The sequence below is a fragment of the Pseudorasbora parva genome, chromosome 6, assembly GCF_024679245.1.
Source record: "Pseudorasbora parva isolate DD20220531a chromosome 6, ASM2467924v1, whole genome shotgun sequence".
Lineage (NCBI taxonomy): Eukaryota > Metazoa > Chordata > Actinopteri > Cypriniformes > Gobionidae > Pseudorasbora > Pseudorasbora parva.
This window is the reverse complement of record NC_090177.1, coordinates 2903318-2918607: the sequence shown is the minus strand read 5'-3', so window position 1 is coordinate 2918607 and position 15290 is coordinate 2903318. Positions and strand designations below refer to the sequence as shown.

The window sequence follows — 15290 nt, the reverse complement described above, 5'->3', positions numbered from 1 at the left end:
CGATGCGAATGGTGCTGTCATTTCTTTCTCATGAGTCCTGTTGTTCCCTTCATCCCTAAGGCTTTTGGCTCATGCTTCTCACACTCAGTGTATTATTTGCTTGTTGCCTATTGTAATATATACTATTATATTACATATGCATTTGGCAGATGCTTCTATACATTGCATAATTGTTTTGTTCAATTCATGCATTCTCTGGGAATCGAACCCATAACCATTCTCTTGCTAATGCCATGTTTGAGTGATAGTACATGATACATTAAAAACAAAAATTTACTTAAAGTCCCCAAGATTTTAATTGGAAAAGAAGCATGTATACTTAGCTGTTTCTTTTATTTATACACACACACGCACACACGCACACGCACATGCACACGCACGCACGCACACGCAAAAAAACATAAATTATAAAAAATAAAAAAATAAATTATAAATTTAATTCAAAATAAATTTAAAAATCAAAATAAAACACAAATGAAAAAATATCTTTAGATAAAGAAAATTAAATAAATAAAGAATTTTTTTGAAATAAAGAAAATAAAAACAATAAAAATAAACTGTGTAGTAAAAATTCAATATTTTATTTGAAATCATTTAAAATAATTTGAAAATAAAAATATATAAAATTATACTAAAAAATACAAAATATTTGTAAGTGAGTATTATTTAAAAAATTAGAACAATCCAAATAAAATGTGTACTATAAATAAAAAATGTATTTGAAATTTAAATTTAAAAAAATGTTTAAATACATACTAAAAAGAGCATTTTTTTAATTAAAAGCAATATTTTGAATATCAAAATATAATACGAAGAAAGATGAAATATTTGATTTGAAATAAATAAATAAATAAAATACTGTATGTTCACGATTATCTGCTGACATGCAGGTAAACAAATGTAATATTACATCTTTTTTAATTGACATTTTATGATTTAATTACTTTTTACATTTTCATCAACTCACATCGCAACACGGTACGCACAAACATTGGGTAAAATGTTTAATTAGACTGCACTATTTTATCAATACGTCTCAGAATTTAAATATATTTATAAGTAACATTTTGTTGACTCTATTGCACTGATCTTGTCGCAGTGCATTCTGGGATTGCATTCTCTAAAGGTTTGTATTATAGGGACAGGTCAGTTCTAGTAGTTATGACTTTATTTTTTCTAAAAGAAGATATTTTGAGTGTTTTTTTTTTGTCAATGGGGTCGAGTGTTGTCATACAGGTTTGGAGTAAACCATGACAGAATGATTAATCTGGGATCAGGGCCCGTATTTTAGCCTGGATGACAGCCAAACTTAGCCCCGCCCGCAACATTTTTAGGTCGGGCAGTTCGGTCTAGCCTCGATCCATAGAGGAGTAATTATCCCCGAACAGAAACTGTTCGGACCAATGAGATCATCAGGGCGGGCTTTAGCCGATGTCGGACAGATGATCAACAGAAACTGACCAATGAGATCATCAGGGCGGGCTTTAGCCGATGACGGACAGATGATCAACAGAAACTGACCAATGAGATCATCAGGGCGGGCTTTAGCCGATGACGGACAGATGATCAACAGAAACTGACCAATGAGATCATCAGGGCGGGCTTTAGCCGATGTCGGACAGATGATCAACAGAAACTGACCAATGAGATCATCAGGGCGGGCTTTAGCTGATGACGGACAGATGATCAACAGAAACTGACCAATGAGATCATCAAGGCGGGCTTTAGCCGATGACGGACAGATGATCAACAGAAACTGACCAATGAGATCATCAGGGCGGGCTTTAGCCGATGACGGACAGATGATCAACAGAAACTGACCAATGAGATCATCAGGGCGGGCTTTAGCCGATGACGGACAGATGATCAACAGTAATGTAATCATCACGTCATCAAAGGGGCTTGGGTTATATTTACTTGAATCCTAAACGGAGAGCTTGTTCGTATCTGCATCACCTTCACTATTTCTCTCAGAAATGATGATCATGTTGAGTAAGTACTCTGAGTATCATTAAATTATTTTACAACACTGATTTCAGCGCACGTGCAGTCAGGGTTGCCAAGTTTTTACAACAAAACCCGGCAACTACTAGCCCTAAACAATAGCTTCTCGGGGGGTTCTCCGGGGGGAAAATGGCGTTTGGGGGGTAAAATGTGTGTTATTTTGGCAAGGTTGCTGCTAAAATTCACACTCATGGGTCTATATATCACATAATAGTCGCTTCAACCCGCGGACATAGAAAACAACCCGCGGAAAAAAATGCGGACTTGGCAACAAAGTGCAGTTGAGCTCTGTTGACGTTTGACAATGCGTCGCTTCGTTGCTCTGATTGGTTGTCGATCTGTCCAATTGAGGTCTTTCCTGGTTCGGTTGAAACACACCCCATAATCACAGCCCAATGGAGCAGCAGACTCATATTCTAGAATAGAACTGAGTATGACCACGTCAGGCTACCCGTATTTATCAAGCATCTTAAGCCTCGTTTCCACCGCAGAAACTTTACCGCAGGAACTTTGGGTGGTACTCGACTGCAGGGTCTAAATGAAGTTCCGGGTAAATATTTCCTCCTCCAAACGGCCCTGCTCACGAGGTAGTACTTTTTCAAAGTTCAGGAACTTTTGAGGGCGGGACTTGGGCGCTGAACGTGCTGATTGGTTGAGCATTTAATTTCAACCGGCATTTTTAAAAGTCTTTTGCGAGGTTCGTTCTGCGTCCAGTAAATATCAGTCTTGCTCTCTGTCTGATGGTGCGCGCTCGTATCAGCCGTCTCACGTTCAATGTCCGTAATAGCTGATAATAATATACATTGTCATTTTAAATCTAGCTTTACAAGCTTTCTGAATCTGCATATTAGTGCTCTTTTCTGTCGTTGTTAATTTCCTCTTTAGTAAACCTATACATAACCAGCAAAAGCAGCACAGCTTGAATCTCTTCCATACTCGTTATTCATTTTTTTACAGTCTATTTTTTCACCATGTAAACGACCTGACCCGACTTTTATTTCGTAAGTTATGAAGATAATGTTGGAGTAATATGACACAGCGTATATTGCCCCAGGCAGTTTTTACTTTAACTGCGCCTGACAGAAGAATTAATTTTTTTTCTGAGATGAGTTTTACACTTTATAGCAGATAAATAGCTTATATAATACTGTATTAGTCCTGGTGGCCGTTAAGAGTTGCTATGGCTACAGTTAACACATTCAGCTGCTGGAGAAAACAGCGGCGACATTTTTGATGCGGCAGACAAACTGCATGTGACAAAATGATTGCGATTGAAAGTCGTCACATGTAAACACCAGATCGGTTTAGATAACGTCTCATGTAAACAGATCACTAAATCTTTCAATCGGTACACACAAAAATGATTACTGTCCGTCACTGACTTGGAGGAGCAGTCGCGCGCAGTCCTACATCACCGGACTAATCTGCCTAATCTTCACGGTACTTTATTTAGCGGTGGAAACACAGACAGCTGCAGGTCTGGGGGGAGAAAAGTTCCTGTAAAAAAGTTCCTGGTACAAAATGTTCCGGGTAATTTTGGTGGAAACGGCCCTTTAGAATTACTCACAAGAACACTGCTAAGAATTGACTTAAGAGTAAAAAAATTATTGGCTCAAAGCTGCGCTTAAAAGTTAGTTATCAAGCATCCCAATCATACTTTAAGTGTGATCTTTAAGTGAAGTTTTTCTTAAGGGGGTCGCACACCGGACGCGGAGCTCGGCGGCGCGCCGCGCAGCGTCTCAGGTATCGCACACCGGACGCGCACATTTTAAAAGGCTACGTTTATTATACATTTCCCAAAATATGTTTAGACTTTATTCAAGCTGTTGAACTCAGAATTTAAAACAAATGCGTCTTGTAGCAAAGGTTGAAATCAGTATACCTTAATATAAAGCCTTGAAATGGTGCTCTGTGGCGCGGCAGGATTTAGAACAACTTCCTGAGTCGCCGCGGACAATGGCGCCGAATGCCGCCACCGGTGTGCGTACACTCATTGAAAACAATGTGTTCGAATTTTAAAGACGTGGCGCGCCGCCGAGCTCCGCGTCCGGTGTGCGACCCCCTTAAGAGTCGATTCACAACACTTTTCTCTGCCACAAACGGGATTTCCGATGATGTCATAGGCATGAACCAATCACTGAAGAGATCTCCTTATTTAAGAATATTCTCAGATAAATTCACATTGATTGGTGAAGCTCCTAAGAGGAGTTTACATCCAACACACATTTGACAATAAAGAGTTTAAGAGAATACATTATAATATACACATTTGAAGTGAAAAATAAACATGTCAATTACAATTTTTAAACTGGTGTGCTGTTTACTGACCTGCCTATATATGGCCTAGATTTTTTAAATATATAAATCAGCCATCATGGATTCCAAAAGAAAACCGAACTGGCAGGAGGAAGAAGAAGCGATCGCTACTGCTTGCTGAATTAGTCGAAAAGCGTTTTTTTATTTTATTATAAAGCCCAACATCAACCAGTGCTGAAAAAGATGATGCTTGCTCTGTCCAAATGATACCGCTTGATTAACTCGTCATCAAACATTTCGAACACATTCTCCCTCTCTTGAAAGATTTGCGCACGTCTCTGTCTCCTCTGTGCCATCACTGCCCCTACTGGACACTCCTGACCACTGAGAAACCTGCCTTAAATAACTGGGAGAGTAAGAGTGATTCTTAGCTTTAAGACATTTACATTAAATTTAATCATTTAGCAGACGCTTTTATCCAAAGCGACTTACAAAAAAGGGGAGAGCAATGGAAGCAACGAAACAAACAAAGCCAACAACCTGTAAGAGCTGTAAGAAATCTCAGTTAATCGAGCACAGTACACATTAGCACAGTTTTTTTTTTTTTGGACAAACAAACAAAATTTAATGGATAGTTAAGTGCTATTCTTTATTGGTCAGGTGCAATTGGAAAAGATGTGTCTTAAGATGTTTTTTAAAAATGGCTACAGACTCGGCAGCACGAATTGAGATCGGCAGGTCATTCCACCAGGTAGGAACGCTCCAGGAAAATGTCCGTGAGAGCTATTTCATGCCTCTTTGGGATGGAACCACGAGGCGCCGCTCGCTCGCAGAACGCAAGCTTCTGGAGGGTGTGTAAGTCTGAATAAGTGAGTTAAGGTATATAGGTGCAGAACCAGTGGTTGTTTTGTAGGCGAGAACTAGTGCCTTGAATTTGATGCGAGCAGCCATTGGCAACCAGTGCAGTTTGATGAAGAGAGGCGTAACATGCGCTCTCTTCGGCTCATGAAAGACCACTCTCGCCGCTGCATTCTGGATCAGCTGCAAGGGTTTGATAGTGCATGCTGGAAGCCCAGCCAGAAGAGCATTACAATAGTCCAGTCTGGAGAGAACATGAGCTTGAACCAGGAGTTGTGCAGCCTGTTCTGATAGGAAGGGTCTAATCTTTCTAATGTTGTATAAAGCAAATCTGCAGGACCGGGCTGTTGCAGTAATGTGGTCAGTGAAGTTTAACTGGTCATCAATCACAACTCCAAGGTTCCTGGCTGTCCTGGATGGAGTTATGGTCGATGAACCAAGCTAAATGGAGAAATTTTGATGAAGTGCTGGGAAATGTGATAACTTGCTTTTATACTTAAGTTTGAAAGTAGGAGTAAATTCCATGAATTCTCAGCACTTAAGACTAAAATAGCACTTTGAGAAGCCTCATAAATACGGGCCCTGGTGTGTGTTTTGGATCTTATGGTTGGGTTGATATTATTATTATATGATTCATGCAAAAGTTCAGTTTTTGGTGTGTGTTTCCCTTCAGGTGCCAAACCTACCCATCAGTTCTGCCCACACCACAGTCTGGTCAACACCGTGAGCCGCTCTCCGTTCTTCAAGGACATCATCCTGACCGTGGCCAGCTATAGTTTTGCCATCTGGAAAGAAGGAGTCATGGTGAGGCACGGCTCGATATTAAAGGACGTGTGTGTAAGATTGTGGCCAGAACTGGTACTGCAATCCCTTTCAGATGACTGTAGAGCGGTGTATCCCCCTCCCCATCCCCCCTGACTCGAGGTTGCCAGATTGGCTGCAGGATTCGATTTGATTGAAGTTTATTTCAAGCAAAAAAATGAATAAAAAAGTAAATAAAATATTGAATAAAAAACACAATAACAATAAATGAAAATATATATACATACATAAATACATACATACACACCTATACTCGCTCGATAGGGAGTGGAAAGAAGTAGAACTTTTTTACTCACCCCTAATTCATTCTCTTATATTGCATCATATAGCTGCTATCATTGTCTGTTCACTTACTAATTTATTTATTTATTTGATATTATAGTATTTTATATACAACATACCTAATTATGACCGTCTCAATAAACACAACAATGCAATGTAATAATCCTCACTATCATAAACATTCCAAAATATAATATAAAAAATATATTTAAAAAAAACCCAGATAATTATAATAATCATGTAATACTATGTAAAATGCGTGAGTGTATGTAAAAATTAGTAAGTGAACAGACAATGATAGCAGCTATATGATGCAATATAAGAGAATAGCTGTCCTGTAGCTCAACCAGTAGAGCGTGGCGCTAGCAATGCCAAAAGGTCAAGGGTTCGATTCCCAAGGAAAGCAAGAACTGATAATAGTGAAAAAATGTATGTGACTGTACATGGAATGCAATGTAAGTCGCCTTGGATAAAAGCGTCTGCCAAATGCATAAATGTAAATGTGAAATATAACCACATAACTCACAGTTTTACAATAACAATAATAACATCAATAACAATAATGACAGACACAATGATAGCAATTATAATCTCCACTACATCATTACTAGCGCTAAGACTAAATTAATAGTGCAATTTTGTTGTTAAGTCATGTATATCATAATCAGCTGCAGGATCAGCAGAACGTTTGTAGATCTGCAGATCTGGCAACACTACTAGTGACTTCCTGATTCCTGATAGGTGGAGGGCGGAGCTTCAGGCCAAAACACAAACATGACATCATCAACATCAGCTGAGGGCAACAACAACTTTATAATGACAATATCCTGCCGGACTACTGTTGACAGTGATAGAAGTATTTGAAATGAACGTGATTTCTTAATGTCTGGTGACATATCAGGGACATTTTATGACTCATTGAAATACATTTCTTACATACAGCTCCTTTAAGCATGTTCATGTGTAAATCTGTCATCCACTTATCCGAGTAAAAAAATTGCTTGTCCGGAAATAAGTTCTCACCAGTGTTCAATCAGCTTTGGCATATTTAAATATGCATATTTATGATATTTCTACCTTTTTATAAAGGGCATTTTCCCCCTAATATTATTAAATAAAGGCTATGCTTTAGGTTTCATTTTATACTGTTAAATTTGATCAATACATTAAATTAAAATAACACATTGTAGGGCTGGTACCACTCTAATTATATCATTTAGACTGAAAAAATTAAACTGCATTAAATAATGTTAGACAAATAAGAAATGCTGGAAAGAATTTTTAAACATGAAACTAAATCACCAGTAGGTGGCAGAGGTGAGTCTTAATGAGTGAGTCATTGAGTCGATTCATTAAAACGATTCATTCACAAATGAGGCAGTCGTTTACGAACAGGTCATTGAATCTTTGATTCAACCGATTCATTCAAACACTGAATCATTCAGTAATACACACACACACACACACTGAGATGGGTTATGGTTCTGTTGTGATCTATTTTCGCTGCTGAAATAGAACAAAAACAGTCAATATTGCATCTAAAATGTAAGTGACTTGATGTTAATGAATTGTTTATGAATCTGTCGTATGAAATCAGTGTCATCTTCAGTCGTGATGGTTTTCAGGAAAACACTCTTGGTTGTGAGATGTTTAACTGTATCATATGTTATATATAGAATAACTGCACATTGTGAATGTTTAGCTCAGTTTCTCAGTGTGAGCGGCGCTAATGTGTTGTGATTTCTCCTCAAGAGGCTGCGCGAGCTCAACAGCGCCACCTTCAGTTCATTATATATTACACTATTATCCACTATCCATCGCCACTTACACTAAACTAATGATCATTCTGGCATTTTGGTGATTCGCTAGTTATTTTTTGTTATTGCCGTTTTAATCCGCTTGTCCGGTCTAACCCTAACCCAGTAAAATTCTCGTCCCGGACAAGCGTTAATGTTGAGCCCTGTGAGGTAACTTTAGCTTATAATAGAAAAGGCAGTGGTTTGAAATAGTCTTAGATTCTGTCTCCCTTGAGTTTCTTTCCATCCCGCTTCAGAGCAGGCCAATCCTCATCTCACCTCTGCTCCAAGATGATGTGTATGGTCGGCCATTGGTCCCTGTTATATAGTGATTGGCCGATTTCAAAACAAAGATTAGAACCGTTATAAATCAGTGAATCGATTCATGATTCGGATCGCGTATCAAACTGCTGAAATCACGTGACACTGGCGATTTGAATCATGAATTGATTCACTGATTCATAACGGTTCGAAGCTTTGTTTCGTCATCGGCCATCACTATATGTCGTTATTTAGTTTTTTTGTGGACAAAAACTATTCTCATCTCTTCATAAATGATTGTAGAGCCGCTGTAGTGAGATGGGCTTTGTAACGACGTCTTTAGTGCCTTTATGGGTCTTGAGAGAGGAAATGACATTGGTGTCAATGAAGGCCTTTCTGAGCCATCGGATTTCAACACTAATATCTTCATCTGTGTGTGAAGATGAACGAAGGTCTGACGGCTGTCCAACCACAGGAGGAATTAATCACACTATTTAAATTTTTGAGTGAACTAACCCTGTAATGTCGAGCCCTGTGAAGTAACATTAGCTTATAATAGAAAAGGCAGTGGTTTGAAATAGTTTTAGATTCTGTCTCACTTGAGTTCCTGTTTCAGAGCGGCCCGATCCTCATGTCCAGCTGCTTTAAGATGATGTGCACGGTCGGCCACTGGTCTCTGTCCCGGCCGGCGGTCTTCTTCATCGGCAAGGAAGATGGAAACGTGGAGGTTTGGGACCTGCTACAAAACACCCACGAGCCCTCGCAAACCCAGAACATCAGCACCGCCTCCATCACCTGCCTCAGGACCGGCAGAACTGGTGAGGCAGACTGAGCTCATGAAATTGCGTATGAATGACACACCAATTCGTATGGCATTTTGGCGTGCTATCAAGACGCATAATCGCTTTTTAGCGTGTTATACACATGACATTATACACATTTGTGTCCTGATATTTCACAGAAACATGCCCCAGATACTTACGATACTGACGTGTGCCGTTTTTCTCCCGAAGGGAAGCATCATCTTCTGGCGGTGTCAGACTGTATCGGCACCTTACACATCCTGCAGATCCCATGGACCCTGCGCAAACCCTCCAACAACGAGGTGAGAATATCATCTCAGACCATTGAGCTGAATGAGACCGTAAATATAAGCTAAGTCAATAAAATACATTGACTGTGTTCAGCTGGAGTACATTTTTAAAAGAGTATCTATACTGAATAAAATAGATAATTCATCTATTCAGTTCACGGACCTTTTCCACAGAATAATGACGCTTTTCCACAGTTATTAACATTGTAAATTTATAATATTAAACTTTGTGTTGTCTTACCTTGGCATTAAAGGTGCAGTAAGCAATTTCTGTGAAACACTGTTGATGTTTGAAATTGACACCTAAAAAAACACGCCCCTCCCTTTATTGCTCCATCCCCAAAATAACACGCTATGCATTACAGGCGCTGTCACATCAGACAGCTCACGCAACAATGCAACCTCGCCGTCTGTTTACAAGCCTTCCCACGCTCTACCATCTCTCTAGCGCTGGAAAGCTCTTTTAATATTAGCACGGCTATTAAAGCTCTTGCCTGATCATAACCCTTCTTCTTCCTGTGATATTCATCTGAGATTTTCTCTTTTGTACTGTCTCTAAGCCATCATTCTTTCTACAGTCTTTCTTCAAATCTCCCTTCTGTTCTCTCTCTCCTCCCCATCATGGGTGGACACGCCCCCTACTGCTGATTGGCTCACTCTCTCTCTCCTCCCCCATCATGAGTGGACACGCCCCCTACTGCTGATTGGCTCACTCTCTCTCTCCTCCCCATCATGAGTGGACACGCCCCCTACTGCTGATTGGCTCACTCTCTCTCTCCTCCCCCATCATGAGTGGACACGCCCCCTACTGCTGATTGGCTCACTCTCTCCTCCCCATCATGAGTGGAAACACCCCCTACTGCTGATTGGCTCACTCTCTCTCTCCTCCCCATCATGAGTGGAAACACCCCCTACTGCTGATTGGCTCACTCTCCTCCCCCATCATGAGTGGGCACGCCCCCTACTGCTGATTGGCTCACTCTCTCTCTCCTCCCCATCATGAGTGGACACGCCCCCTACTGCTGATTGGCTCACTCTCTCTCTCCTCCACATCATGAGTGGACACGCCTCCTACTGCTGATTGGCTCACTCTCTCTCTCCTCCCCATCATGAGTGGAAACGCCCCCTACTGCTGATTGGCTCACTCTCTCTCTCCTCCCCATCATGAGTGGACACGCCCCCTACTGCTGATTGGCTCACTCTCTCTCTCCTCCCCATCATGAGTGGACACGCCCCCTACTGCTGATTGGCTCACTCTCTCTCTCCTCCCCATCATCAGTGGACACGCCCCCTACTGCTGATTGGCTCACTCTCTCTCTCCTCCCCATCATGAGTGGACACGCTTGTTAAGGTGTTGATTAACATTTACAACAGAAAGCTTCTTCGGAGAAGCTCAAAAATGTGAAAAGCATCTATTTGAATAGATTCTGGAATTGGGATTAATAGAGCTGTTTAATGTTGACTTGTTCGATATGAGGTATTTTATAAGGCATGACTAATGCAATCTATGTAGGACTTGAATTTATAACTGAGATATAACATGTTTCCTGCAGAGACAGAATGTGAGGAAGTACTTTGAAAAGGAGGAGGAACGGCTGGAGTTCTTTGAGAAACGACAGGAGAAGCAAAAGAAAGAGATGGAAGCTCAACAACTTAGGAAGAAGATGGTGAGAGAGGAACATTTGAGTCTTGTTTAAGTTTTTATAGTTAACTAAAACATTTCCATTACTTAAAGCTGCAGTGCGTAACTTTTTTGGGTTTAAAATTATCCAAAATAAATTTGAGCAAGTACATAACCAGCCAGTGTTCAAAACTATCTGCTTACCGTAGCTTGATAAGCTTGTAATAATGTTTGTAACTCCAGTGGTTCTGGTGGATTTCCGCGGGAAATTCGAGCATATCTTTGCATCATTACGTCACATCTGTTCACATAAAGAAGGAGTGCAGGTTAGCAGGATATAATGTGTGTGAGGATTAGGGTGTACTCACACTCTCTCACACTCACTTAGGGTGTACTCACACTAGTCAGTTTGAACCGTGCCCGAGTGTGTTTGCCCACCAAAGCGCGGTTCGTTTGACTAGTGTGAGTGCTCCGAACCGTGCCCGGGCGCGGCTCGATTAGCCGGCCCTGGCCCGCTTGGAAGAGGTGGGCCAGAGCACGGTTCAGTTGGACTCGGGCGCGGTTTGCATGCAGTGTGAGCGCTAACCGTGCTGGAGTCCGTAATCAAAGCTGCAAAGTCCTTGCTGCACTTCAGCTGGTACCTTGCAAACCTCTTCATAGGAGCAGCACGATTACGTGAAAATTTGCGCGCCACTAAGGCGACACATCTGTTTAACAACAGGCTGTGAGAGGGCTGTGGGCCAAACGACACAAAATTATCCACAAAGAAAACAGAGCGATGGACTCCATTGTGTTCAGAGAGCGCCGCTCTTCTTGTTTATCCCGAAACCGTCGCACCATAATGACGTAAGCGTGCTCCGGCACGAATGCTGAAACCCGAAACCGTCGCACCATAATGACGTAAGCGTGCTCCGGAACGAATGCTGAAACCGTCGCACCATAATGACGTAAGCGTGCTCCTGCACGAATGCTGAAACCCGAAACCGTCGCACCATAAAGACGTAAGCGTGCTCCGGCACGAATGCTGAAACCCGAAACCGTCGCACCATAAAGACGTAAGCGTGCTCCGGCACGAATGCTGAAACCCGAAACCGTCGCACCATAATGACGTAAGCGTGCTCCGGCAGGGATGCTGAAACCCGAAACCGTCGCACCATAATGACAAAAGCGTGCTCCGGTACGGATGCTGAAACCCGAAACCGTCGCACCATAATGACGTAAGCGTGCTCCGGCACGAATGCTGAAACCCGAAACCGTCGCACCATAAAGACGTAAGCGTGCTCCAGCACGAATGCTGAAACCCGAAACCGTCGCACCATAAAGATGTAAGCGTGCTCCGGCACGAATGCTGAAACCCGAAACCGTCGCACCATAATGGCGTAAGCGTGCTCCGGCACGAATGCTGAAACCCGAAACCGTCGCACCATAAAGACGTAAGCGTGCTCCAGCACGAATGCTGAAACCCGAAACCGTCGCACCATAATGACGTAAGCGTGCTCCGACACGAATGCTGAAACCCGAAACCGTCGCACCATAATGACGTAAGCGTGCTCCGGCACGAATGCTGAAACCCGAAACCGTCGCACCATAATGACGTAAGCGTGCTCCGACACGAATGCTGAAACCCGAAACCGTCGCACCATAATGACAAAAGCGTGCTCCGGTACGGATGCTGAAACCCGAAACCGTCGCACCATAAAGACGTAAGCGTGCTCCGGCACGAATGCTGAAACCCGAAACCGTCGCACCATAATGACGTAAGCGTGCTCCGGCACGAATGCTGAAACCCGAAACCGTCGCACCATAATGACGTAAGCGTGCTCCGGCACGAATGCTGAAACCCGAAACCGTCGCACCATAATGACGTAAGCGTGCTCCGACACGAATGCTGAAACCCGAAACCGTCGCACCATAATGACAAAAGCGTGCTCCGGCACGAATGCTGAAACCCGAAACCGTCGCACCATAATGACGTAAGCGTGCTCCGGCACGAATGCTGAAACCCGAAACCGTCGCACCATAATGACGTAAGCGTGCTCCGACACGAATGCTGAAACCCGAAACCGTCGCACCATAATGACGTAAGCGTGCTCCGGCACGAATGCTGAAACCCGAAACCGTCGCACCATAATGACGTAAGCGTGCTCCGGCACGAATGCTAAAAAACAAGAAAAACCGTCGCACCATAAAGATGTAAGCGTGCTCCGACACGAATGCTGAAACCCGAAACCGTCGCACCATAAAGACGTAAGCGTGCTCCAGCACGAATGCTGAAACCCGAAACCGTCGCACCATAAAGATGTTAGCGTGCTCCGGCACGGATGCTGAAACCCGAAACCGTCGCACCATAATGACGTAAGCGTGCTCCGGCACGAATGCTGAAACCCGAAACCGTCGCACCATAATGACGTAAGCGTGCTCCGGTACGGATGGTGAAACCCGAAACCGTCGCACCATAAAGACGTAAGCGTGCTCTGGCACGAATGCTGAAACCCGAAACCGTCGCACCATAATGACGTAAGCGTGCTCCGGTACGGATGGTGAAACCCGAAACCGTCGCACCATAAAGACGTAAGCGTGCTCCGGCACGAATGCTGAAACCCGAAACCGTCGCACCATAATGACGTAAGTGTGCTCCGGCACGAATGCTGAAACCCGAAACCGTCGCACCATAATGACGTAAGCGTGCTCCGGCACGAATGCTGAAACCCGAAACCGTCGCACCATAATGACCTAAGCGTGCTCCGGCACGAATGCTGAAACCCGAAACCGTCGCACCATAATGGCGTAAGCGTGCTCCGACACGAATGCTGAAACCCGAAACCGTCGCACCATAAAGACGTAAGCGTGCTCCAGCACGAATGCTGAAACCCGAAACCGTCGCACCATAATGACGTAAGTGTGCTTCGGCACGAATGCTGAAACCCGAAACCGTCGCACCATAATGACGTAAGTGTGCTTCGGCACGAATGCTGAAACCCGAAACCGTCGCACCATAATGACGTAAGTGTGCTTCGGCACGAATGCTGAAACCCGAAACCGTCGCACCATAATGACGTAAGTGTGCTTCGGCACGAATGCTGAAACCCGAAACCGTCGCACCATAATGACGTAAGCATGCTCCGGTACGGATGGTGAAACCCGAAACCGTCGCACCATAAAGACGTAAGCGTGCTCCGGTACGGATGGTGAAACCCGAAACCGCTGCACCATAATGACGTAAGTGTGCTCCGACACGAATGCTGAAACCCGAAACCGTCGCACCATAATGACGTAAGTGTGCTTCGGCACGAATGCTGAAACCCGAAACCGTCGCACCATAATGACGTAAGTGTGCTTCGGCACGAATGCTGAAACCCGAAACCGTCGCACCATAATGACGTAAGTGTGCTTCGGCACGAATGCTGAAACCCGAAACCGTCGCACCATAATGACGTAAGCGTGCTCCGGTACGGATGGTGAAACCCGAAACCGTCGCACCATAAAGACGTAAGCGTGCTCCGGCACGAATGCTGAAACCCGAAACCGCTGCACCATAATGACGTAAGTGTGCTCCGACACGAATGCTGAAACCCGAAACCGTCGCACCATAATGACAAAAGCGTGCTCCGGCAAGGATGCTGAAACCCGAAACCGTCGCACCATAATGACAAAAGCGTGCTCCGGTACGGATGCTGAAACCCGAAACCGTCGCACCATAAAGACGTAAGCGTGCTCCAGCACGAATGCTGAAACCCGAAACCGTCGCACCATAAAGACGTAAGCGTGCTCCAGCACGAATGCTGAAACCCGAAACCGTCGCACCATAATGACGTAAGTGTGCTCCGGCACGAATGCTGAAACCCGAAACCGCCGCACCATAAAGACGTAAGCGTGCTCCGGCACGAATGCTGAAACCCGAAACCGTCGCACCATAATGACGTAAGTGTGCTCCGGCACGAATGCTGAAACCCGAAACCGTCGCATCATAATGACGTAAGCGTGCTCCGGCACGAATGCTGAAACCCGAAACCGTCGCACCATAATGACGTAAGTGTGCTCCGGCACGAATGCTGAAACCCGAAACCGTCGCATCATAATGACGTAAGCGTGCTCCGGCACGAATGCTGAAACCCGAAACCGTCGCACCATAAAGACGTAAGCGTGCTCCGGCACGAATGCTGAAACCCGAAACCGCCGCACCATAATGACGTAAGCGTGCTCCGGCACGAATGCTGAAACCCGAAACCGTCGCACCATAAAGACGTAAGCGTGCTCCGGCACGAATGCTGAAACCCGAAACCGCCGCACCATAAAG

At 43.8% G+C, this 15290-nt stretch overlaps 1 protein-coding gene across 2 annotated transcripts in view; it reads left to right on the top strand.

Moving 5' to 3' along the window:
• The window catches only part of dnai3 (dynein axonemal intermediate chain 3), a 65522-nt gene that overhangs the window by 42385 nt on the left and 7847 nt on the right, over nt 1-15290 (top strand). For both annotated transcript variants that reach the window (XM_067445321.1, XM_067445322.1), the window contains exons 19-22: nt 5792-5922; nt 8896-9097; nt 9293-9384; nt 10926-11039. In XM_067445321.1, the coding sequence (XP_067301422.1) occupies nt 5792-5922; nt 8896-9097; nt 9293-9384; nt 10926-11039 (539 nt within the window). The remainder of the gene's footprint in view (nt 1-5791; nt 5923-8895; nt 9098-9292; nt 9385-10925; nt 11040-15290) is intronic.